Source organism: Dasypus novemcinctus, chromosome 1 (genome assembly GCF_030445035.2).
Source record: "Dasypus novemcinctus isolate mDasNov1 chromosome 1, mDasNov1.1.hap2, whole genome shotgun sequence".
Lineage (NCBI taxonomy): Eukaryota > Metazoa > Chordata > Mammalia > Cingulata > Dasypodidae > Dasypus > Dasypus novemcinctus.
Window position 1 is genome coordinate 208,508,579 of NC_080673.1, and position 23,639 is coordinate 208,532,217.

The 23,639-nt window shown below is 49.9% G+C and overlaps 1 protein-coding gene across 2 annotated transcripts; it reads left to right on the forward strand.

Annotated features, from left to right (window-relative positions):
- The first annotated feature begins 236 nt into the window (after positions 1-236).
- Positions 237-22,899, forward strand: SPON2 (spondin 2). 2 transcript variants are annotated; one of them, XM_058301816.1, is made up of 7 exons: positions 237-657; positions 883-1,187; positions 1,754-1,979; positions 2,190-2,413; positions 2,507-2,698; positions 3,319-3,490; positions 22,074-22,899. In XM_058301816.1, exons 3-7 carry the CDS (start codon positions 1,757-1,759, stop codon positions 22,256-22,258), a joined length of 996 nt encoding a protein of 331 aa, XP_058157799.1. In that variant the 5' UTR covers positions 237-657; positions 883-1,187; positions 1,754-1,756; the 3' UTR covers positions 22,259-22,899. The 2 variants fall into 2 exon arrangements, with proteins under 2 accessions (XP_058157799.1, XP_058157806.1); XM_058301823.1 differs by having other exon boundaries at positions 416-637.
- Positions 22,900-23,639: the final 740 nt, after the last annotated feature.

The following is a 23,639-nucleotide window of genomic DNA, read 5'->3' on the forward strand; positions in this document are numbered from 1 at the left end:
GGGGTCCAGCTGCTGGAAAGCCGGTGTTAGTCCTGGGGGCTGCAGGCCAGTCCTGGGGGGCTGAGTTCATCCAGATGCGCCTCAGAGCACTGGCTTTTGTTGCATTCCATTCTTGTCGCTTCCATTAATTAATTATCCCTTTCTCTCTCTTTGAAGATGGGGAGCTGTATCTTGGCTCCAAAACTCAGCCTCTGCTTTTTTTAAGCTTGAAGCTTCCTGGGCGAGTCTGAAGAGTGGGCGCAGAGCCGCGGGCCGCGAGGTCTCTAACTGCGCTTCCCGGCTCTGGGACCCTGACGGGTTTCCCGCCGTGCGCCTGCGGCTCTGCGCCCGAGACGCCTCAGGATGCGCGGCGCTGCGTGGCCCTCTCCGCAGCGGGGGCCCTCCCCGAGCGCTGCGCCCCCACGGCCCTGAGCGCACTCCCACAGGCCGGCCCAGCTCGAGCCCCAGGGCCAGCGACCCCGCGCCGGGAGCCCCAGCTCCCCGGCCACACCCAGCGCTTCGCTTTCAGGCCGCGAGCTCGGCCTGCGCCGCCGGCGGCCTGCGGGGACGGTCCGGGGCTCCAGGGCGCGACCCAGCCGGCGAGAGGCCCGGCTCCCAGCCCCGCGCTCGGCTGTCTGCGGGCACCCAGGCCGCTTGGGTGGCCGCGAGGGGCGCGCGGTGAGGGCGCGGGGTGGGAAAGGAGGGGGTTCGAAGGGGAAGGAGAGGAGGGAAGCAGAGGGCGGGATGGGAGGAGACAAAGAAAGGGGTGCGGACGGCCCCCCGAGGGTGGGAGGGGCGGCGGCCGGCTTCCCTTCCTCGGCGCTGCGTCCGCCGTCCTTGGCCCCGCTGCCCTTTCCCGGGGCCAGGGCGGTGCAGCCTCATTGGCCGGGGCGCCCTCCGCAGGCATAAAAGGACTCTGGCCGCACCAGCGCCTGGGCGGACCCATCTGCTGCCCGCTCTCGGCGCCGGCTCTCCAGCCGCGCCTGTTCTCCGCTGCCCTCCGCTGCCCCGACTTTCTGGCCGCTCCTACTCTCCAGCGGCCCCGATTCTCCGGCTACCCCGACGTTCCAGCTGCCTCGATTCTCCCAGTACCCCGACTCCCCGGCTGCCCTGATTCCCCGGCTGCACCGCTGCCCGCTGTCCGGCTCTGTCTGCTGCCCCCATCTCCCCCGCTGCCCCGCTGCCCGCTCTCCAGCCTCTCCTGCCTGGTGAGTATCATGTGCGCCGCGTCCCCAGGATGCGCAGACCCCGAGGGGGCCGGCCCACTGGCCACCTTTCCTTGGCCCAGAACCCGTGCCCCCAAGAGGGAGCCCAGCCTGGAGCGGGGCCGAGGTCCAGCTCTGGTCGCAGCCGTCTGCCTCGTGTGTGTTCTGAGGTCACCGACTTCCCTCAGCCAAGCGGCGGTGTCCTGCGAGCAGCACAGGGGAGCGCTGTGTGTGCTCAGGCCACACCCGGGAGCCTAACTGCCTGGCCAGGGGTGCCTGCAGCCCCCACCACTCCAGAGGCACCCGTGCGCCTTTGGCTGCTTGCAGGAATGTTTGCTGACCCCGTTGGTGGGTGCATGACCTTAGGCTGCGTTACTTCCTGATGGGGTCAGGTGGGGCCTCTGCTCTCTCCGCAGAGACCCTCTCAGCCAGAGGAGGGTCACAGGGTGCCCTGAGGGGTGTGCAGGCCCATGTGGACGCCCCCGGAGCCCCCCAGAAGGCTCTCGTGCGTCCCAGGGAGCACCTCAGGACCCAGGGTCCAGCGCGTGGTCGCCGCTCTCTGCTTGCAGGCGATGACGCTCCTGCGGCCCGCCGGCCCGCTGGGCAGGGTGCTCCTGGCTCTGCTGCTGGCCGCGCTGGGCCCCGCCACCGGCCTGCCCCGGCGGGGAGACGCCAGCTGCACGGCCTGGCCCCGGGCCAGGTACAGCATCACCTTCACGGGCAAGTGGAGCCAGGCCGCCTTCCCCAAGCAGTACCCCCTCTTCCGCCCCCCTGCCCAGTGGTCCTCCCTCCTGGGTAAGTGCAGCCCCCTCCCCCCCCCCCCCGTGGGTCACGGCCCAGGCCTGCTCCCCAGTTCCCACCCGAGGTGCATTTACTTCAAGGCGGGAAGGACGGCTGGGGGCTGCCTGAGCTCAGGGGGCGCAGGGCTGCGGCGGGGTGGGGGCGCGCCTGACTGGGAGGGAAGGGCGGGGCCGCGGGCCTTCTCACGGGGCGGCTCACCCCCAGGGGCCACTCACAGCTCCGACTACAGCATGTGGAAGAAGGACGAGTACGTCAGCAACGGGCTGCGGGACTTCGCGGAGAAGGGCGAGGCGTGGGCGCTGATGAGGGAGATCGAGGCTGCGGGAGAGAAGCTCCAGAGTGTGCACGCCGTGTTCTCGGCGCCCGCCGTCCCCAGCGGCACCGGGCAGGCCTCGGCCGAGCTGGAGGCCGACCCGCGGCGCTCGCTGGTGAGGGGCGGGGCGCGGGGCGCGGGCTCTGCCGCCGCAGGGTCTCCAGGGCCCGCGTCCGCTGGGGCTCACTGTCCCTCTGCCCCCCCCCAGGTGTCCTTCGTGGTGCGCATCGTGCCCAGCCCTGACTGGTTTGTGGGGGTCGACAGCTTGGACCTGTGCGACGGGGACCGCTGGAAGGAGCAGGCGGCGGTGGACCTTCAGCCCTACGACGCGGGCACGGACAGCGGCTTCACCTTCTCCTCCCCCAACTTCGCCACCATCCCGCAGGCCCCGGTGACCGCGGTGAGGCGGCGGCCGCCCGCTCGCCCTGGAGGGCCGCTGTCCGGAGCCGGGAGCGGCAGGAGGCGGCTTGGCTGTGGCCGCGCCGCCCGGCCCGCGGGGGTCCCTGGGCAGAGCTCCTGCCCGCCGCGGGCTGCCCGCTCGGTGCCCCGGCATTCGGCTCCCGTTCTAGAAGGCAGCCCTGCTCCTCGTGCCCCCCGAAGAGCGGGGGTGGGAGACGGGGGCGCTCCGCCCGTCTGCGCGCGCACTGGAGCAGGAAAGCGGCTGCCGCCAGCCTGGGGCCAGAGCCCCGCGCCCCGCAGCGGGGCGGGGAGAGGCCGCGCTTCGCAGGCGCCTCCAGCTGCCCGGCGCCCCCGGGCGCGAGCGGCAGGTGCAGGGAGCTGCGAGGGCAGCTGCGACGCCGCTCCCGTCGGCGCGCCTGGCGCCTGGGGTGGAGACCGAGGGTGCCCCCTCCCCAGCGGCCAGGGCGCGGCTGGCGCGGAGCTTGTCGGCGGCGTTTGGCGGGTGGGTCCGAGGAGCAGGAGGCCGGGCCGGGGCCCTCTGACCCCGCGGGGCGCCGTGTGCGCAGGTGCGCTTTGGGGCTCTCAGCCCTGGGTGCCAGCTCCTCCTCCTTCACGCCCCAGATCACGGCTTCCTCTCCAAGCCACCCCGCAAACTCATTCTACTACCCGCGGCTGAAGTCCCTGCCCCCCATCGCCAGAGTGACACTGGTGCGTCTCCCGCAGCGCCCCCGAGCCTTCGTGCCGCCCACCCCGGACCTGGTTGGCAGGCACAACGAGATCGACACTTATCCAGGTAACAGCGGGGTCTCCCGCACCCCTCCTCCCGGCGCGGCGCACAGCAGGGCGGAAACGGCCGCGCGGCGCCAAGGAGGGGCCGCCCCCGCGCACCAGGGCGGAGCCTCCGTGGGACCCTGATTCCGGGGCGCTCAGAGCCCAGGCTTAGGCCCCAGGGAGACTCGGGGCGGGCGGGAGCGCTTCCGGGTAGGGCCCCTCGCGCAGGGCACGTCGCAGCGCGGACCTTCTCGCCCATCCTCAAAGCAGCCCCTTAGAGAGTTCCCCAAGGAGGAGCCCGCCTTCGGGGAGCCCGGAACGGGCGCCGACCCCCACCGGCTCTGCACACCCCGGCGCGGCTTCGTAAACAAGGCCCCACGCCGGCAAGGGGCCCCGCGTGCCCGCGCGGTGTGGGGAGGGCCGGTCCTGCCCCGCGGCTGGTCAGACTGCGCTCTGGGCCTCTCCCGCCTGCGCCCGCCGCGCCGTGGCAGGAAAAGGGGCGAGCCCAGAGCCCCTGGCCCCGGTGCCAAGGCCGAGCTCCTCCTCGGCCGGGCCTGCGCCGAGGCCGGCTCCACGCGCAGCCTCCTGGCCCCCCCAGGCCCCGGGACCCGCTCTCCAGCCGCCTGAGCCCGAGTCTGTAAGCAATTTCAAAACCTCATGGCATTCATCACAATCGTTTTTAAACATTTTTGTATGGAAATGTACACCAATTTTTACCATTTTGACCACATTTAAGCTTACAATTCAATGGCATTAAGCACGTTCACAACGTTGTGTGATCAGGACCGCTGTCTTTTTCCAGAACATTCCCACGGTCGCGCTGTACCGTTACGCAATAACCTCCCCGCCAGCGCTCCCAGCCCCCGGTAACCAAAACTGTTTTCTGTCTCAATGGATTTGACTGCTCTAGATTCCTCACGTGAGGACAATCACATGGCACGCGTCCATCGTGTCTGGCTTTCTTCACTCGCCGTGATGTCCTCTTCCACGCGCAGCCTGCGCCGGCACTGCCCGTCTTTTTACAGCTGACTGACACCGCTGGCGTGGGCGGACCACGCGCTCACCCGTTCCTTGACTGAGGGGCCCTGGGGTTGCGCCCATCTCTTGGCAGTGGTGGATAACGGCTGCTGTGAACATCAGAGCAAGTATCTGTCCAAGTCCCTGCTTTCTACTCTTTTGGGTACATACCTAGAAGTTGGTTGTGGTCCGTATGATAAATCTGTGTTTAACTTTGTGAGGGACATCACACTGTTTTCCACAGCAGCTGCGCTATCCTCCATTCCCACTACCAAATGGGTTCCAAGTCCTCCACCAGTGGTGGTGAAGAGGCATCTCACTGTGGTTTTGATTTGCATTTCCCTAATGACTAGTGATGTTGAGTGTCCTGTCACATGCTTGTTGGCTATTGTGTATCATCTTCGAGAAATGTCTGTTCAAACCCTTGACCCAATTTAAAGTTGGACTGTTTGTCTTCTTGTTGAGTTGAAGGAGTTCTATATATATTCTGGATACCTTCATCAGATATATCACTTCCAAATATTTTCTCCCATTCTCTAAGTTGTCATGCTTTCTTAATACTGCCCTTTGATGTGCAAAGGTTTTTAATTTTGAGGACATCCAATTTATCTATTTCTCTTTTGCTGCTTGTGTTTTTGATGTCATATCTTAAGAATCCATTGCCAAATATAAGGTCTTAAAGATTTAACTCTGTTTCCTTCCAAGAGTTTTATGGATTTATCTCTTATATTTAAGTTATTGATCCGTTTTGAGTTAAATTTCCTTTGTGGTAAGAGGTAGGGGTCCGACTTCACTCTTTTGCGTGTAGATTTCCAGTTGTCCCAGAACTACGGTTGCAATGACTTTTCCCCCATTGAATGGACTTGCCACCCTTGGAGAAGACCCATTGGTCGCAGAAGTGTGGGGTTTCTGGGCTCCCAGTTCTCTTCCATTGGTCCATATTTCTGTCTTCAGGTCAGTATACCAGTATAACACATCTTGATTACTGTAGCTTGGTAATGAGTTTTAAAATTGGTGAGTGTAAGTCCTCCAAATTTGCTCTTTTCTCAAGATTTTTTTTTTTTCTATTTGGTGTCCCTTGTAATTCCGTATCACTGTGAGGATCGGCTTTTCTTTTCCAAAAAAAAAGGTCATGGGGACTTTAAAAAAACAAAACCACAGACTTTTTTTCCGCTCCCACCAGTTTTCTACCAATGTCCTTTTTCTGTCCCTGGATCCCATAAAAATTCCACATTGCATTTAGTCATCATGACTCATCAGGATCCTCCAATATGTGACAGGTTTTTGGTCCTTCTTTGTCTTCTCCAGAAGGATTTTTAAAAATTAATTAATTTTATTATAAAATTTGAAGGTTTACAGAAAAATCATGCAGATGATACAGAGTTCCCACACACCTCTATTACTAACGCCTTGCATTAATGTGGTACATTTTTTTACACTAGATGAAAGAATATTGTTATAATTGTACTGTTAACTATAGTCCGTGGTTTACATTAGTGTGCACTGCTTGAGTTGTATAAGCCTATGTTTTTAAAAATATTTTAGTTCTAGTAACATATATACAACCTAAAATTTCCCCTGTTGACAACATTGAAATGTATAATTCAGAGCTATTAATTATGTTCACAATGTTGTGCTGCCATCACCGTCATACATTACCAAACTTTACCATCACCCCAAACAGAAACTGAAAATGTAAGCATTAAGGGGAGTGGATGTGGCTCAGGCTGCTGGGCACTCACCTCCTATGTGGGAGGTCCAGGGTTCGGTACCTGGTACCTCCTAGAAAAGGCAAGCAAACAGTGAGCAGACAGACAAAATTTAAGTTTTAACTCCCACTCCCCACCCCCGCCCCAGCCCTGGTAAACTATTCTAGATTTTGACTCTGTGAGTTTGCTTATTGTAATTGTTTCATATCAGTGAGATCACATAATATCTGTCCTTTTGTGTCTGGCTTACTTCACTCACTTGATTCTTCAAGGTCACCCATGCTGTTGTATGTATCAGAATTTTATTCCTTTTTATGGCTGAATACTATTCCATTGTATGTAGATACTTGGATCATTGATGGAAACATGAGTTGCTTCCACCTTTTGGCAATTGTAATGCCACTATGAACATCAGTGTGCAAATACCTGTTTGAGTCCCTGCTTCAGTTCTTTCAGGTATATACCTAGAAGTGGGATTGCCAGGTCATATGGTAATTCTGTACTTTCTGAGGAACTGCCCAACTGTCTTCCATGACAGCTGTACCATTTTATATTTCCACTAACAATGAACGAGTATTCCTATTTCTTCACATCCTTTCCAATTCTTGTAATTTTCCATTTTTAATAGTAGTCATTCTAGTGGGTATGAGATGATATCGTCTTGTGGTTTTGATTTGCATTTCCCTAATTGCTAATAATATTGAACATCTTTTCATATGTTTTTTGACCATTTGTATATCTTACTTGCAGAAATGTCTATTGAGTTCTTTTGCCCATTTTTAATTGGGTTGTCTTTTTGTTGTTAAGTTGTAGGACTTTATATATTCTGGATATTAAACCTTTATTGGTTTCCAAATATTTTCTCTCATCTGTAAGTTGTCTTTTTACTTTTATGATAAAGTCCTTTGATGTATAAAAGTTTTAACTTGGATGAGGCCCCATTTATCTATTTCTTTGTTGCTTGTGATTTGGGTGTAAAGTATAACCGTTGCCTAAGACAAGGTCCTGAAGGTAGTTCCCTATGTTTTCTTCCAGGAGTTTATAGTTCTTTGATTTATTTTGAGATGATGTTTGTATATGGTATGAGGTGGAGGTCCATCTTCATTCTTTTGCTTATGGATATCGAATTTTCCCAGACCCATTTGTGGAAGTAACTGTTCTTTCCCAATTGAGTGATCTTTGCACCCTTGTGAAAAATCAGTTGGCCATAGATGTGAGGATTTATTTTTCAACTCTCAATTTGATTCCATATTAGCCTATCCATATTTATCCTTGAGCCAGTACCATGCTATTTTGATTACTGTCACTTTGTAATACATTTTAAGATCAGGGAGTGGGAGTCCTCCAGTTCATTCTTCTCTTTCAAGATGGCTTTGGCTATATGGGGCAGCTTCCATAAATTTGATGATTGGCTTTTCCATCTCTGTAAAGAAAGCTGTTAGAATTTTGATTGGGGTTGCATTGAATCTGTAAATTTCTTTGGGTAGAATTGGCATCTTAACAATATTTAACCTTTCAATCTTTTAACACAAAATATTCTTCTAGTTCTTTAGGTCTTCTTTGATTTCTTTTAGCAACTTTTGTTGTTTTCTATGTTAAGTCCTTTACATATTTGGTTAAGTTTATTCCTAGATACTTGAATATTTTAGCCACTGCTGTAAATATAATTTTTTTCTTGATTTCTTCTTTAAGAAAGAAATTGTGTTCCTTTGTAGGAAATGGGGAGTTAACACTTGTTCATTACTATTATATAGAAGCACTACTGAATTTTGGATATTATCTTGTACACTACACTGCCACTTTGCTGAATTCATTTATTAGCTCTAGTAGCTTGCTGGAGATTTTCAGGATTTTCTGGATAAAGGATCATATCATCTGCAAATAGGGAAAGCTTAAATTCTTCCTGTCCAATTTGGACACTTTTTATTTCTTTTTCTTGCCTAACTGCTCTGGCTAGAACTTCCAGTATCATGTTGAAAACAGTTGTTCCAGATCTTAGAGGGAAAGCTTTCAGTCTTTCACCACTGAGTATGATGTTAGCTGTGGGTTTTTCATAAGTGACCTGTCTTGTGTTGGGGAAGTTTCCTTCTAATCCTAGTTTTCTAAGTGTTTTTATACAGAAAGGATGCTGATTTTGTCAAATGCCTTTTCTGTGTCAATGAGATGATAATGTGTTTTTTGTTTTCCTTTTGTCTGTGAATGTGGTGTATTACTTTAATGTATTTTCTTATGTTAAACCAACCTTGCATACCTGGGGTAAATCCCACGTGACTCTGGCGTATAAATCTTTTAATGTGCAATTGTTTTAGGTTTGCTAGTATTTTGTTGGGGATTTTTGCGTCTATAGAGATATTGGGATATGATTTTCTTTTCTTGAGATAGCTTCATCCGACTTTGGTATAAGAGTGATAGTGGCTTCATAGAATGAGTTAGGAAGTGTTCTTTCCAATTTTTAAAAAGAGTTTGAACGGAATTGGTATTAATTCTTCTTGGAATATTTGGTAAAATTGACTTGTGAAGCCACCCAGTCTTGGGCTTTTGTTGGTTGGGATAGCCTACTTTTTTCCAGGAGGTACTGGGGATTGAACCTGGGACCTCGTACATGCAAAGCAAGCACTCAGTCACTGAGCTACATTCACTTCTGGTTGGGAGGTTTTGATTACTGATTCAAACTCTTTACTAGTTATTGTTCTGGTGAGAGCTTCAATTTCTTCTTGTATTGGTATAGGTAGTTTGCATATTTCTAGAAATGTATTCATTTCATCTAGGTTATCTAATTTGTTTATGTACAGTTGTTCATAGTATATCTTTTTATAATCCTTTTTATTTCTGTGGGGTTGGTAATATGTTCCCTGTTCCATTTCTGATTTCAATTATTTGTGTCCTCTCTCTGGTATTCTTTGTTGATTTTATTGATTTTTTCCAAAAAAACCTATTTTTTGTTTTGTTGATTCTCTAATTGTTGTTTCATTCTTTATTTCATTTGCTTCCTCCTTAATCTTTATTATTTCCTTCCTCTACTTCCTTTGCATTTAGCTTTCTCTTCTTTTTCTAGATCCTCCTGTTGTGAGGTAAAGTCTCTGATTTGAAATCTTTCTTCTTATTTAATGTAAGCTTTTAGAGCTATTACGTTCTCTCTCAGCACTGTCTTTGTTGCACTCCATAAGTTTTGCTATGTTTTATTTTCATTTTCATTTGCCTCAAGACATTTCCTAATTTCCCTTGTGATTTTTCTTTTACATATCGGTTATTTAAAGGTACATTAATTTCCACATATTTGGGATTTTTCCATTTCTTATTTTGTTATTGATTTCTAGATTCATTCCATTGTGGTTGGAGAGGATACATAGTATGATTTCAATATTTTTCAATTTGCTTAGACTTGTTTTATAACCTAACATGTGATCTTCCTGGAGAATGATCCGTGTATGCTAGAGAAGAATGTGTATTCTGCTGCTGTTGGCTGAAGTGTTCTAGGTATGTCTGTTAGGTCCACTTGGTTTAGTGTATCATTCAAGTCTTCTATGTCCTTATTGATCTTTTGTCTAAATGCTCTATCCATTATTCAAAGTGGTGTATTGAAGTCTCCTGTTATTATTGTAGAACTGTCTATTTCTCCCTTCAAATCTGTCAATATTTGCTTTATATATTTTGGGGCTCTGCTGTTAGGTGCATATATATTTATAATTGCTATGTCTTCTTATTGCATTGACCCTTTTGTCAGTATATAGTGACCTTCTTTGTCTCTCCTGTTTCGACTAAAAGTCTATTCTAGCTGATACTAGATATTTACGCTCCTTTTTGGTTGCTATTTGCATGGTATATTTATTTTTCCCATTCTTGGACTTTCAACCTATTTGTATATTTGAATTTAAGGTGAGTCTTTTGTAAACACCATATCACTGGGTCATATATTTTTTTAATCCATTCTGCCAATCTCTACCTTTTGACTAGACAGTTTAATCCATTTATATTTAAAACAGTTGCTTATCATGCAGGACTTTCTTCTGCCATTTTGCTATTTTGTCTTTGTAAGTCTTATACCTTTTTGGAACCTCTATTTTTCTGCTAATGACTATTGTCATATATATTTAATTTTTTTTTATAATACTATCTTGAGTCCCTTCTCATTTCTTTGTGGATATATTTTTCACGCATTTTCTTTGTGGTTACCATGGGTTTAAAATTTAACATCCTGAATTTATAACAATAATATTTGATTTGATTTGCTACCAACTTGATATCAATAGAAAAATATACACTGTTCTGATGCCCATCTGTTCTCCCTCATTTTTTTTTGAACTTGTTACAAATTATGTCTTTTTACATGGTATTCCAGAACCATGGAATTATCATTGCTTTCTATGCATTTGTATTTTAGAACCTGGAAACAGTAAGAAGTAGAGTTATATACTAAAAAATTCAGTAAAATAGTATTGGCATTTATAATTACCATTACGATTATCTTTACCAGAGTCTTATTTCTTTATGATGCTTTGAAACACTGTTGTCTTTTCCTTTCATTCTGAAGAACTTCCTTTGGCATTACTTGTAGGGCAGGTCTACTGGGATGAACTCCGTCAGCTTTTGTTTATCTTGGAAGGTCTTAATCTCACTCTCATTTTTGAAAACGGTCTTGTGAGATAGAATATTCCTGCTTGACAATTTTTTCTTCCAGCACTTTAAATATTTTTTCCCACTGCCTTCTTGCCTCCATGGTTTCTAATGAGAAATCAGCATTCTATCTTATTGAGAGTCCCTTGTACATAATTTGTTGCTTTCCTCTTATAGCTTTCAGAACTCTCTTTTGTCCTTCACTTTGGACAGTTTGATTCCTATGTATCTAGACATAGTTCTCTTTGAGTTTATCCTGTTTGGGGTTTGTTGGACTTCTTGAATGTACATATTCATATTCTTTGTTAAGTTTGAGACATTTTCTGCCATTATTTCTTTGATTATTCCTTCTGTCCTTTTCCTGCTTTCTTCTCTTAGGACTCCCACAATGTGTATCTTGGTTTCCTGGTGTTTAAACAGGTCTCTTAGGCTATGTTTACTCTTTTTTATTCTTTTTTCTTTCTGCACCTCAGCCTGAATTATTTCAAATGTCTTGTCTCCAAAGTCATCTTCAATCTGCTTTTGGAACACTCTAGGAAATTTTTCTTTTTAGCTATTGTGATCTTTAACTCTAGCATTTCTGATTGGTTCCTATTGAGAATCTCACGAGATTCCCATACTATTATTCATTGTTTGCCTCATGTTCTTTCATTCTTTCTCTGTGTTTTCCTTTATCTCCTTAAGTATGCTAAGGATCTTTTTTTTTTTGGTATGTCCAAAGTCTGATCCTTTTTGGTGATGGTTTCAGGATTTTTATTTTGTTCCTTTGAATAAGCCATCCCTTCCTGTTTCTTTGTTTGTCTTGTAATCTTTTGTTGCACACTGTACATTTTAATAATTTAATCTTTCAACTCTGGGATTCAGACCCTGTCCTATCTGTTCCCTATGTTTGAATCCAGCTAGTGATAAGGCAGAGATTTCCTTGGGTGCCAGGAACTAATCGAAACAAACAAAGCAAAGCGGAAAGCATCTTTCACAGTCTTTGCAAATTGGATCTACTTTGTCTGGAGTTCTCCTTTAGAACTTAGCTCAAGGTGAGTGTGACATCAGGGTCCTCTCTGTCTTATCCTGGGTCTTGTGCTTGCTCATGGCCTTAAGAAATCCCATTTATTGTTTATAGGAGTTGGAAAGCCCCCTCTACTCCCTCTGAAATAGACTTTCACTCCTCCTGGGTGCTCTCTTGTGGACTTAAGGCAGGTGATCCTTTGCCCTAGGCTGCTTTGACTTTTATCCTACACTGCTTTAGCTGTCTGAGAGCTGCTTCTCTGCCTTCAGGACACATTCTGGGAGGGCAAGCCTGAGAGACAAGTCCTCCCACCTGACAGATTGGCACCGACGTACAGGTACCCCAGGATGCACGGGGTTGCTCTGCTCCCTCTGGAATAGGGCCGAGGACCCACAGTGGGGGCACAGCCTGGCTCCACACCACATGGCCAGAGGGGGCCAGGAGCTCCTCTGGTCTTTCAAGTTTTCTGACTCAGGCACTTACCCACTTACTGCAGCCCTGCTTCCACAGTTTTGAGGAGGGGTTGTGTCTTTAAGATTCCTTTGTTGCTTTTGCCTGAGGGAGGTCTGAACAATGACCCCCCTCAACGCTGCCCCCCAGCAATCCCAAGGAGCTGATCAGAAGCAGTGACCAGCAATCAGATCAACACTCCCGTCCTGCCTCAGAGTTTGGAGGACTGGGCCTTTAAAGTCCACCCTGGTACCAGCAAGCTGCACCAGGAGCCTGGACTGCCGTCCACACAGCTGCCTGCAGGAAGGGGAATGGTAGCCCTTTTAGGTGGGGTGAAATTACCAGTTTTTATCGCAATTTTCCAGCCACTTCCTCCAGCTCATCTTTGGAGGCTCCAGTGTTCCACTACACTCCAGAGCTTCAGAATAGTTGATTCAGACAGTTTCTGCCATTTAGATAGTTGTTTTGGTGGATTGTATGCTGGGAGCAATGCTCAGCTGCTGAGCCAGTCGCTCCACTGAGTTGGTTATTTTTGTTTGTTTTGCTTGTTTGCGTTTGTTTGTTTAGGAGGCACCGGGAACCACACCTGGGCCCTCCCATGTGGGAAGCAGGTGCTCAAGTGTCTGAGTCACATCTGCTCCCCCATTTTAACCATTTAAGTGGACAGTTTTGTGACATTAAATACATTGAAAATGCTGTGGTACTTTCACCAGTACCTATTTCCAGGCTCTTTTCATCATCCTAAACCAAAACTTGTATTCATTTAGCAATAACTCCCTTTTCTCGCCTCCCACCACCCCTGACAGCCACTATTCTGCTTTCTGCCTCTATGAATTTGCTTCTTCTCAGTATTTCATATAAGAGAAATAATACAATATTTGTCTTTTGGTGTCTGGCTTACTTCACTCACACAACGTCTTAAAGTTCTCCATGTTGTAGCATGGACTAGCACTTTACTTCCTGTTATGGCTCAAAATTCCATTGTATGGATATGCCGCATTTTATTTATCCATTCATCCATTGATGAACACTTAGGTTGCTTTTACCTTTTCACTATTGTGAATAATGCTGCAATAAACAATGATATAAAATACTTGTTCAAGTCCTTGCTTTCAGTTCTTTGGGTTATATACCTAGGAGTGGAATTGCTGGGCCATATAGTAATTCTATGTTTAATTTTCTAGGAACCATCAAACTGTTTTCCATAATAGCTGCACCATTTTACATTCCAACCAACATGTGTGAAGTTTCCTGTTTTTCCACGTGCTCACTGACACTTGTTACTTCCAGTTTTTAAAAAATACTAGCCATCCTCGTGGGTATGAAATGGTATCATGCAGTTTTAATTTGCTTTTCTCTAATAGTTAATGATGCTGAACATCTTTGCATATAATTATTGGCCATTTAAATATTCATTAGAGGAATTTCAATTCAATTCCATGGTCCACTTTTTATTGTTTTTTGTTGTTGTTGTTGAGTTCTTCATATATTCTGGATATTAAACCCTTTTAAGATATATCATTTCCAAATATTTTCTCCATTGGGATTCTGATAGGGATTACATTGAATCTGTAGATTAGTTTTTTTTTTCCCTAAGGTGTTGTTTTTTTTTTTTTTAAGATTTATTTATTTTTATTTAATTCCCTCCCCTCCCCCGGTTGTCTGTTCTCTGTGTCTATTTGCTGCGTCTTGTTTCTTTGTCCGCCTCTGTTGTCGTCAGCTGCACAGGAAGTGTGGGCGGCGCCATTCCTGGGCAGGCTGCACCTTCCTTCGCGCTGGGCGGCTCTCCTTACGGGGTGCACTCCTTGCGCGTGGGGCTCCCCTACGCGGCGGACACCCCTGCGTGGCACGGCACTCCTTACACGCATCAGCACTGCACATGGGCCAGCTCCACACGGGTCAAGGAGGCCTGGGGTTTGAACCGCGGACCTCCCATGTGGTAGTCGGACGTCCTAACCACTGGGCCAAGTCTGTTTCCCTGTAGATTAGTTTGAGGAGTATTGCTATTTTAACAATATTATCTTATGATATATATATATTTAAATATATTTTAGGGAAACGGACTTTGGCCCAGTGGTTAGGGCGTCCGTCTACCATATGGGAGGTCCGCGGTTCAAACCCCGGGCCTCCTTGACCCGTGTGGAGCTGGCCATGCGCAGCGCTGATGTGCGCAAGGAGTGCCCTGCCACGCAGGGGTGTCCCCGCGTGGGGGAGCCCCACGCGCAAGGAGTGCGCCCGTGAGGAGAGCCGCCCAGCGTGAAAAGAAAGAGCAGCCTGCCCAGGAATGGCGCCGCCCACACTTCCCGTGCCGCTGACAACAACAGAAGCGGACAAAGAAACAAGATGCAGCAAATAGACACCAAGAACAGACAACCAGGGGAGGGGGGGAAATTAAATAAATAAATAAATCTTTAAAAAAATAAATAAATAAATATATTTTAATTTATTTTTAAAAGATACGTACATTACACAATACGTTACATTAAAAAATATAGGGTATTCCCATATGCCCCACTCCCCACACCTCCCACTTTTCCCCATATTAACTACTTCTTTCATTAGTGTGGTACATTCATTGCATTTGATGCATACGTTTTGGACCATAGCCACACAGCATGGATTATAGTTCGCATCACAGTTCACACTCTCTCCCACTCCATTCTGTAGGTTATGACACGATATATAATGTCCTGTATCTGTCTTTGCAAAGTCATTCAGGAAAATTCCAAGTCCTGAAAATGCTCCCATCTTATAACTCTTTTTTGCTCTCCCTGCCTTCAGCCACGTCCAGTGGCCACTTTCTCCACATCAGTGATATACTTTCTTCCACTGCTAGAAACACAATAAGTCTATAATAGAATACCAGTAAGTCTACTCTAGTCCATATTTTATTCCCCAGTCCTCAGGGTTCTGGAATGGTGATGCCCACTCCACCTCTGATTGAGAGGGGGCCTCGATCCTGTCTGGCTGATGGAGGGACTCTCTTGCTTGCAGGTGTAGACTCCCTGTTCCTTGATGTGGTGCTTGTCTAGCCTCACCTCCTTGTTAGTTGTCCCAGTTGAGTCCGATGAGCTGGAGAGCGGGTGTTGCAGCTCTGCTGAGGCTCAGGGCCCAGCCACACATGCCTTCTTTTCCTCCCCCTCCCCCAGCAGGTGCAGGGATCTGGACCAAAGGCAGGGCAAGCTTTTGTTCTCCCCCACCACCCCCACCCCAAATATTTTCTCCATTGGGATTCTGATAGGGATTACATTGAATCTGTAGATTAGTTTGAGGAGTATTGCTATTTTAACAATATTCTCTTATGATATATATTTTAATTTATTTAATTTTCTTTAATTTCTTCTAGCAATGTTTTAGTAGTTTTCTGTGTATAAGCCTGTCACTTCCTTGGTTAAGTTTATTTCTAGGTATTTTATTCCATTAGATGTTATTGTAAATGGAATTATTTCTTAATTTCTTTTTTTGGGGTTACTTGTGTATGGAAACACTTTTTGGGTGTTTAACTTGTCTTACAACTTTGCTGAATTCATTAATTAGCTCCAGAAGCTTCCTATGAATTCTTTGGGGTTTTCTCTATGTAGGATCATGCCATCTGTGAATGGGCAGTTTTACTTCTTCCCTTCCAATTTGGGTGCCTTCCGTTTCTTTTTCTTGCTTATTTGCTCTGGCAAGGACTTCCAGTACAATGACTGTTGAGTAGCTGGTGAAAATGAGCATCCTTGTCTTGTTCCTGATCATATGAGGAAAGCTTTCAGTCTTCCACCATTGAATACGATGTTATCTGTGGGGTTTTCATACATGCCCTTTATCATGTTTAGGAAGGTCCCGTCTATTCTCAGTTTATGGTTTTTATCATGGAAGCATGGTGGAATTGTCAAACGTTTGTGTGTGTTTCCATTCTTTTTATTTTTTAAATGGGGGAATTTCTAGCTTTATTTTTTTAAATGGATTTTTAAGTATTTTTAGATTACAGAAAAGTTACTTTGAAAATTTAGGGTAGTCTCATATACTCCACCCTTCCCCCTCTCACATTTTCCTCTATTAAATACATCTTTCATTAGTGTGATACATTTGTTACAATTGATGAACAAATATTGAAGCATTGCTACTAACTATGGTGTATAGTTTAATTTATGGTTTTCACTTTGCACTGTACAATTTTATAGGTTTTGACAAAATGTATAATAACCTATATCTGTCATTGCAATATCATTCAGAACAATTCCAATGTCCCAAAAATGGCCCATGTTCCACCAGTTCTTCCCTCCCCTATCCCTGCATTCTATTAATGTATGTATTTCAGTGTTTATTTTCATATGTTGATCATACTTGCATATCCAGGATGAATTCCACTTAGTCATGTTGTATAATATTTTTAATATATTGTTTGGAAGTATTTTGGTGAGGATTTTTGCATCTATATTCATGAGGAATATTGGTCTGTAATTTTTTCTTGTGATGTCTTATCTGGCTTTAGTTATCAGGGTAATGTTGGCCTCATTGGTGTGAAACTATCCTATGTCCTCTATTTTTGGAAGAGTTTGAGAAGGATCGGTGTCAATTCTTGTTTAATATTTGGTGGAATTCAGCAGGGAAGCCATCTGGTTTTGGGCTTTTCTTTGTTGGCAGGATTTTGATTACTGATGGACTTTACTTGTTATGGTTCTGTTGAGATTTTCTATTTCTTCTTGCATCAGAGAAGATAACTTTTGTTTTGCTAGGAATTTGTCCATTTCATCTAGGTTGTCTAATTTGTTGGGGTACAATTTTTCATAGAAATCTCTTATAATCCTTCTTATTCATATAAGGTTGGGAGTAATTACCTCATTTTCATTCCTGATTTTATTTATTTGCAGCTCATCTATTTTTTCATTGACATTTTCAAAGAACCAACTTTTGGTTTTATTGATTCACTATTGTTTTCCTATTGTGGGTTGAATTTATTCCACTCTAATCTTTATTTACCTTATTTTGTTAACTTTGGGTTTAGTTGCTTTTTTTCTGTTTCCTCAAGGTGAAATTAGGTTATTGGTTTTAGATATTTCTTCTTTTATAATATAGACAATTACAGCTAAATTTCTCTCTGAGCACTGTCTTTGCTGCATCCCTTAATTTTTGGTAGTTTACATTTTTACTTTAACTTATCTCTAAATAATTTTTAATTTCCCTTGTGATTTCTTCTTTGACCCATTGGTTGTCTTATTAATTATAAATAAAATTAAATAAAAAATATTAAAACCATACAAAGTATGTTCCTGACCATAATGGAATACTTGATTTGTGGCATAACATATAGTCCATACTGGAGGGTGATCCCTATGACCTTGAGAGGATGTTGTTGCACATAGACCCTTCAGGCTCTGTTCATTTTTTTCTTTCTGCTCCTCACACTGGATAATTTCAGTTATCTTCCAATTCACTGATTCTTTTTTCTGCCTACTCAAATCAGCTGTCAAATCCCTCTCATGAGATTTTTATTTCAATTATTGTACTTTTCAACTTCAAAACTTCTGTTTGGTTTCTTTTTTATGATTTATATTTCTTTAATCTGTTCAGAAAGCTTTTCAAAAGTTCCTTTAGTTATTTGTTCATGGTTTTCTCTAGCGCATTGAACATATTTGAGACAGATTTAATATCTTTGACTCAAATGTGTGAGTTTCCTCAGAGATGATGTCTGCCAAATTTTTTTCCTGTGAATGACCATACTTCCTGTGTGATTTTTTTGGATGTTTCATAAGTTTTTTATGGAGAACTAGACATTCTGAGTATTTTGTGGTATATTGGGAAATCCAATTCTTCCACTCTTTGGGGATTGCTGTTTTTTGGCTTCTTGAGGGATGGAGCTTTCTGTTTGTTACTTTTCCAAGTGATTTTTACTCCTAGACAGAGAAAGGAGAAGAAGATACTATCTCTGAATCTACTCCCTGTTGCTCCAGCCTGTGGGGGTTGACACAACGGTCACTCTCTAAAGTGGCCCCCAGCAGTCAAAGGTAGTGATCAGCATCAAAACACACAGCCCTGGCTTTTGGAGGACAAGGTCGTTAAGGGCAACCTTGGCACCGACGAGCCACCTCAGGAATGCAGCTGCAGTCCCACCGTTGCCTGCAATGTGATTGGGGGGGGGTGGGTGGAGGGTAGCCACTGCGCAAAACACAAAATTCGCCAAAATTTACCGAAATCACAGGGGTCTTCAATCAGCTCTTTCCTGGGTGATGCAAGTATTCCACTAGACTCCAGAGTTCCAGAATCATTGATTCAGACAATTGATGTCAACTCAGTAGTTGTTTTGGAGGAAAGACTGATTCTTGGAGCTTCCTATATTGCCATCTTCCCATAATCCTTCTACTTTTTAAATATTTACTATTTGGTTGGTTGAAACCCTGAAATGAGTGATCTAACTCATCCAAAATACTTGCAATTGAACACATTTTGCTCTACTATATCTTAGTGGTGAACAATCATAGAAGTCTCCATACAGTCTCAAGAAACATGTAGCTATATGCAATCTGTATTCCGTATCTTATAGGGAGGAAAAGTGGGAAAATTTCCTAAGTCAGGTCTTGGATCCCATCTGAACTTCAAAGGGAGCAATAGATTTTAGCAGAGGCATCACTGCCCATGGCGAGAACCTGCGCTTTCACTTCTGGACATAGGATAGTTTCACAGCCCAGATCCTATGGAAAATCACAAGGTCTCAATTCAGCAATGGCTACGTTTCCTGCTGGCTCAGGGCTCTGCAGCTTCTGACTCACTACAAGGAGCGAGTGTCCAGTTTAAAGCCCTCCAGCACTTCGTTTGGAGACAGGGCAGCCTGGCTGCATCTGCAGGACTGAAGACCATTGTTTCCCCATTGTGGAGTGGCCCTCTGCTCTTGAGGCAACTCCTCATCTTGAGGGCAAACCTGAGGGCCCAAGTCTCCCACCCAGGACCCTTTGCGAGGGCACCATCAATGTTGGAGTGTTCAGGATTGGTTTTCATTCTTACTACACTGAAAAGGAACCAAAATGAAAGATGAAAATTCAACTGGCTACAAAGATCATGTAAATCTTTTAAAAATTGGTGTCTTTGGCCATTTGACATTATAATAACATGGGTATTTCCTGTGGAAGAATGGGATTCACCAACATTTTGCACACTGAAGAGCTTCATTAGCAATGGGCTCAGTCCTCTTGGTTCTTGCTGCTCAGGGCAGACCCCACTCCCCTGCGATGGTGGAGGTCAGGAAGGCTCAGGAGACTGTCCCAGACACTCGAGAGGCTTGGACAGGTCAGGCTCACCTGACCGAGGACAACGAGGGAGCCTTGGAACGCCGTGAACCACACGAGACTGAGGCCCACTCCACTGTTGGGGCATTCTCCCTCGTTCTGAGTCAGAGCTGGCCTCTCTGCAGTGCCCCCTCTGATCTTGGGCCGCCTGCCCCTCATCAGAGGACAGCCCTCAGCCACTGGACCACAGTGCTGACCACCCTCCCTCCAGCCCTCGGACACTGGACCACGATGCTGACCGCCTGCCCCTCCAGCCCTCGGCCAGCAGGCCACGGTGCTAACCACTGCCCCTCAGCCCTCAGACACCGGACCATGGTGCTGACCACCCTCCCTCCAGTCCTCGGACACTGGACATGGTGCTGACCGCCTGCCCCTCCAGCCCTCGGACACTGGACCACGATGCTGACCGCCTGCCCCTCCAGCCCTCGGACACTGGACCACGATGCTGACCGCCTGCCCCTCCAGCCCTCGGACACTGGACATGGTGCTGACCGCCTGCCCCTCCAGCCCTCGGACACTGGACCACGATGCTGACCGCCTGCCCCTCCAGCCCTCGGACACTGGACATGGTGCTGACCGCCTGCCCCTCCAGCCCTCGGACACTGGACATGGTGCTGACCGCCTGCCCCTCCAGCCCTCGGACACTGGACATGGTGCTGACCACCCTCCCCTCCAGTCCTCGGACACTGGACATGGTGCTGACCGCCTGCCCCTCCAGCCTCAGATACTGGACTGTGGTGCCAACTGCCCACCCCATCTTGGCTAGGAGTTTTTGCTGCTCCTGCTCTTGCACTGTCCTCCCATCTGTCTGTGTGAATGCACCAGTCCAGATGGACACGTGTGAGTCATTCATTCCACCGACATTTACTGGGCATCAGCAATGCCCCAGGCACCGTGCTGGGCACCAGAAAGCCGTGGTCTTGGAGCTGCGCCCACCCTCGAGGGCCATCGAGCCTGGCACGGTGGGGACAGGTGTGGGGTCTGCCTCACAGAGGAGGAGTGGGGCGGGAGAGAGGGGTGCGGCCTGAGGGGCTCGCTCGCAGCGGCAGCTTCCAGGAGGAAGGGCTGGTGGGAGGCACATGGGGGCAGCACAGTGTGCCCGTGTGTGGGGTGTGCCGGGCAGGAAGGGTGCCAGGAGCCCGAGCAGGCCGCGAAGGCCCCCGCCTCCCTGTGGGGGGCCCTTGCCAAGCGGGGAAGCGACCCACCTCGTTTGTGTTTGGTGAATCCACCCATGTGGCACAGGATGGAGCTGTCCCTTCTTTACCCACCATCCAAGGCCTCGGGAGGAAAGCAAGACTGGTGCCTCGCTCACCCTTCGAGCGTTCCCGCAGCTCTTGCCCTGCCCAGCCGGTGCTGACCCCAGGCCCTCTCTCCGTCCGGCCCGGTGGGGCCACAGCTTCTAGGCCGCCTCCTGCTTCTCAGGCTGCAGTGTCCCATTGGCCTCAGGTCTCCGGTCCCCTACGGCCCCTGCCCCGTGGTCGTGTGGGGAGACAGAGGGAGTCCTGGCTAACATCTCCCCCCACCCTCAAGCTCCCCGGGCAAAGAGGCAGAGCCTGGCCAGGGCCCACTCTGGTGAGTGCTTCGGGGGGCACGGGTGAGCTGTGGGGGACACACTGGGTGCCACCTCCTTCCCGCCCCATTCTCAGGCCCGCCCAGGGTGACCCAACAGTCTTCCAGGCCCCGCCAAGCACCTGCCACACTCTAGCCCATCGAACGCCATAACTGTCCCCAGGAGGCGGGGGCCAGGCTGGGCGACTTTCCTTCAGACACTGAGCTGCGTGTGGAAACCAAGGTCTCCAGGCGCCGGCGGCCCCGAGCTCCTGCCCAGGCGGGCGGGCTCCAAGCCGCCCTCTCAGCCACAGTTCTAGGCACGCCTTCCCGCCGCCAGTTCTCCCCTGGGGAGAGGGAGGCCTGCAGGCGCTTGGGGAGTCCTCTGGAGCACCCCAGGCCTGTCCCCAGGGCTCCCGCTGACCCCTTCCACACTTTCTCTCTTCCTTCCCCAATTCCCCGAACACTCGTGGCCTTTTCTGGAGGTCGCAGAGCTGGTAACGGGCATTGGCAGGATGTGAGCAGAGGCTGGAGCCGCCAGCCAGAGGGGGCGGCCAGGTGGCGCTGGGGGCACCTGCCTGGGAAGGGAGAGGCAGAAACGGGTCTGTGGGCTCGCGTGGGCCTCGGCTTGGCATCATGGGCATCTTCACCTTTTCTTTTTTTTTCGGAAAAAAATGAAAAGTTCAAGATGATTTAACCAGAACACAAAACAGATGATTTTTTTAAAAAAAACAAATGGACACGTGAAAACTGATGGGAAATAGAAAACACCAGCCACAACGACACGGAAACTGCGAGCCCAGAGGGGATGACGACGCGCCTCTGGGAAAACCGCTGAGGCCCGGCTGGGAAGGCCCGGCGCAGGGGGGGGGGGCGGCCCTGTCGCTAGGCCTCCTCCCACGGACAGGCCTGTCGTTAAGCCTCCTCCCTCGGGCACGCCGGGGTGGGCCCCGCGTCCCCTTCTCACGCCCGGGTTCTCTTCTGTGTTGGACGCAGGTCTCGAGACGCCGCTGGACTGCGAGGTGTCCCCGTGGTCGTCCTGGGGGCTGTGCGGAGGCCCGTGCGGGCAGCTGGGCACCAAGCTCAGGACCCGCTACGTGCTCCTGCCGCCCGCCAACGACGGGAGCCCCTGCCCCGAGCTCCGCGAGGACGCCGAGTGTGTCCCCGACAACTGCGTCTGAGGCCAGAGCCCGCTCCGGGGTCGCCCGGGCTCCTCCGCCAGCCGCCGCGCGCCGTGGCCGCGGCACGGGCTGGTCTCGCCTTCTGCACACTCGCGCGACCTTCCTGGCCCGAGGGAGGGCCGGAGCGGGCACGCCGGGGCGCGCGCTTCTGCACGGAAGGGCCGCGGCGCCCTCCCCAGGCCGCGGGAGGCTGCGCAGCGCACGGCCCACTACGCCCCTGGGGCGCCGGTAGAACCCTCCGCCCTCGTCTCTGCTTCAGACCCCGCGGCCCTGCGTGGGCGCCCACTCATCGCGTCTGGATGGCGCTGCAGTGCACGCCGCGGCCGTTCCGGGAGGTCGTCTCCGGTGGCTCCCACCCCGGTGCCCGCATGCACTGCAGGACACTGGCAGGCCCACCGCCCGGAGAGAGGCCCTCAGGCCGGCCAGGCCGGGCACCAGTGCGCGCAGGAGCCCTGGACGCAGGCCGCGGGCGCGGTCCGCTCTGCGCCCCGCCTAGCGCGCGCCTCCGAGTGCGCCCTGCTCGCGCAGCCAGGGAGGTGGCGGCGCGGGGCGCAGCGAGGGGCCGGTCGGGAGCTCGCCTTGGCGTTTCAGGGCGCTCACCTCTGCACCAAATAAAGGCTCCCCTGCTCCTCGCCAACATCGACAGCCGCACGTTTTGCCTTTGATGAGGGACGTGCAAGGGGTCACTGGGCAAGGAGACCCACTGGGCATGTGGGGACTCTGGGATGTGGGGAACCCGCGGTGGGGTCATGGCAAGGGGGACTCAAGGGGTGGGGGGACACTGGGTGGACACGGGGGACACTGTGGGTCCCACTGGGCGAGCAGAGGATGCTGGGGTGCGGGGAGACGGCGTATAGCGGGGACACCGCGTGCAAGGACCCGGCGTGCCATCAGGAGTCTGCCTGCGCTCTGAGCTCGCAGAGGGGAGCTGTGCCCCGGGCAGAGGGGGAGGCACTGGGATTTCGCCGGGTGCGGAGTGAGCACAGAGGCCGCCGCAGAGCGTCCCGCGAGTCCAACGCGTGGCGGCCACGACAGAGTAACAGCGAGGAAGCCGCGAGTGTGCGGGCAGCCTCGGCGCGGTGGAGAGCGGCTGCCGCTCGGTGGTCGTCTCTGCGCGGCCGCTCCTGAGCCCGCCCGGCGCCGCCACCCGCAGGGCTCTTCCCTGGTCGGAAGTCCTGAGCCTCGGCCCTCCCCGTGGGCTGGGGTGGATCCAGAGGGCCCCCCGGAAACCTTCAGGGACCGTGCTTCCTGCCCGCCCCCGGCCGCGGCCGCACGATTCTTTTCCGGCTTCGCCCGGATCCTCCTGGGGTCGCATCGGCAGCCGCCCCGCAGCTCAGCGGGAGGCCCGGTCCCCACTCCCCTCTCCCCGGGCACCTGCGCG

Bases quoted from the DNA above. Each gene is read 5' to 3' on its own strand.
- SPON2 (XM_058301816.1), top strand. From the start codon at position 1,757: ATGACGCTCCTGCGGCCCGCCGGCCCGCTGGGCAGGGTGCTCCTGGCT. The intron at 1,980-2,189 runs GTAAGTGCAGCC...GCTCACCCCCAG, and splicing joins CCAGTGGTCCTCCCTCCTGG to GGGCCACTCACAGCTCCGAC. The intron at 3,491-22,073 runs GTAACAGCGGGG...TGTTGGACGCAG, and splicing joins CGAGATCGACACTTATCCAG to GTCTCGAGACGCCGCTGGAC.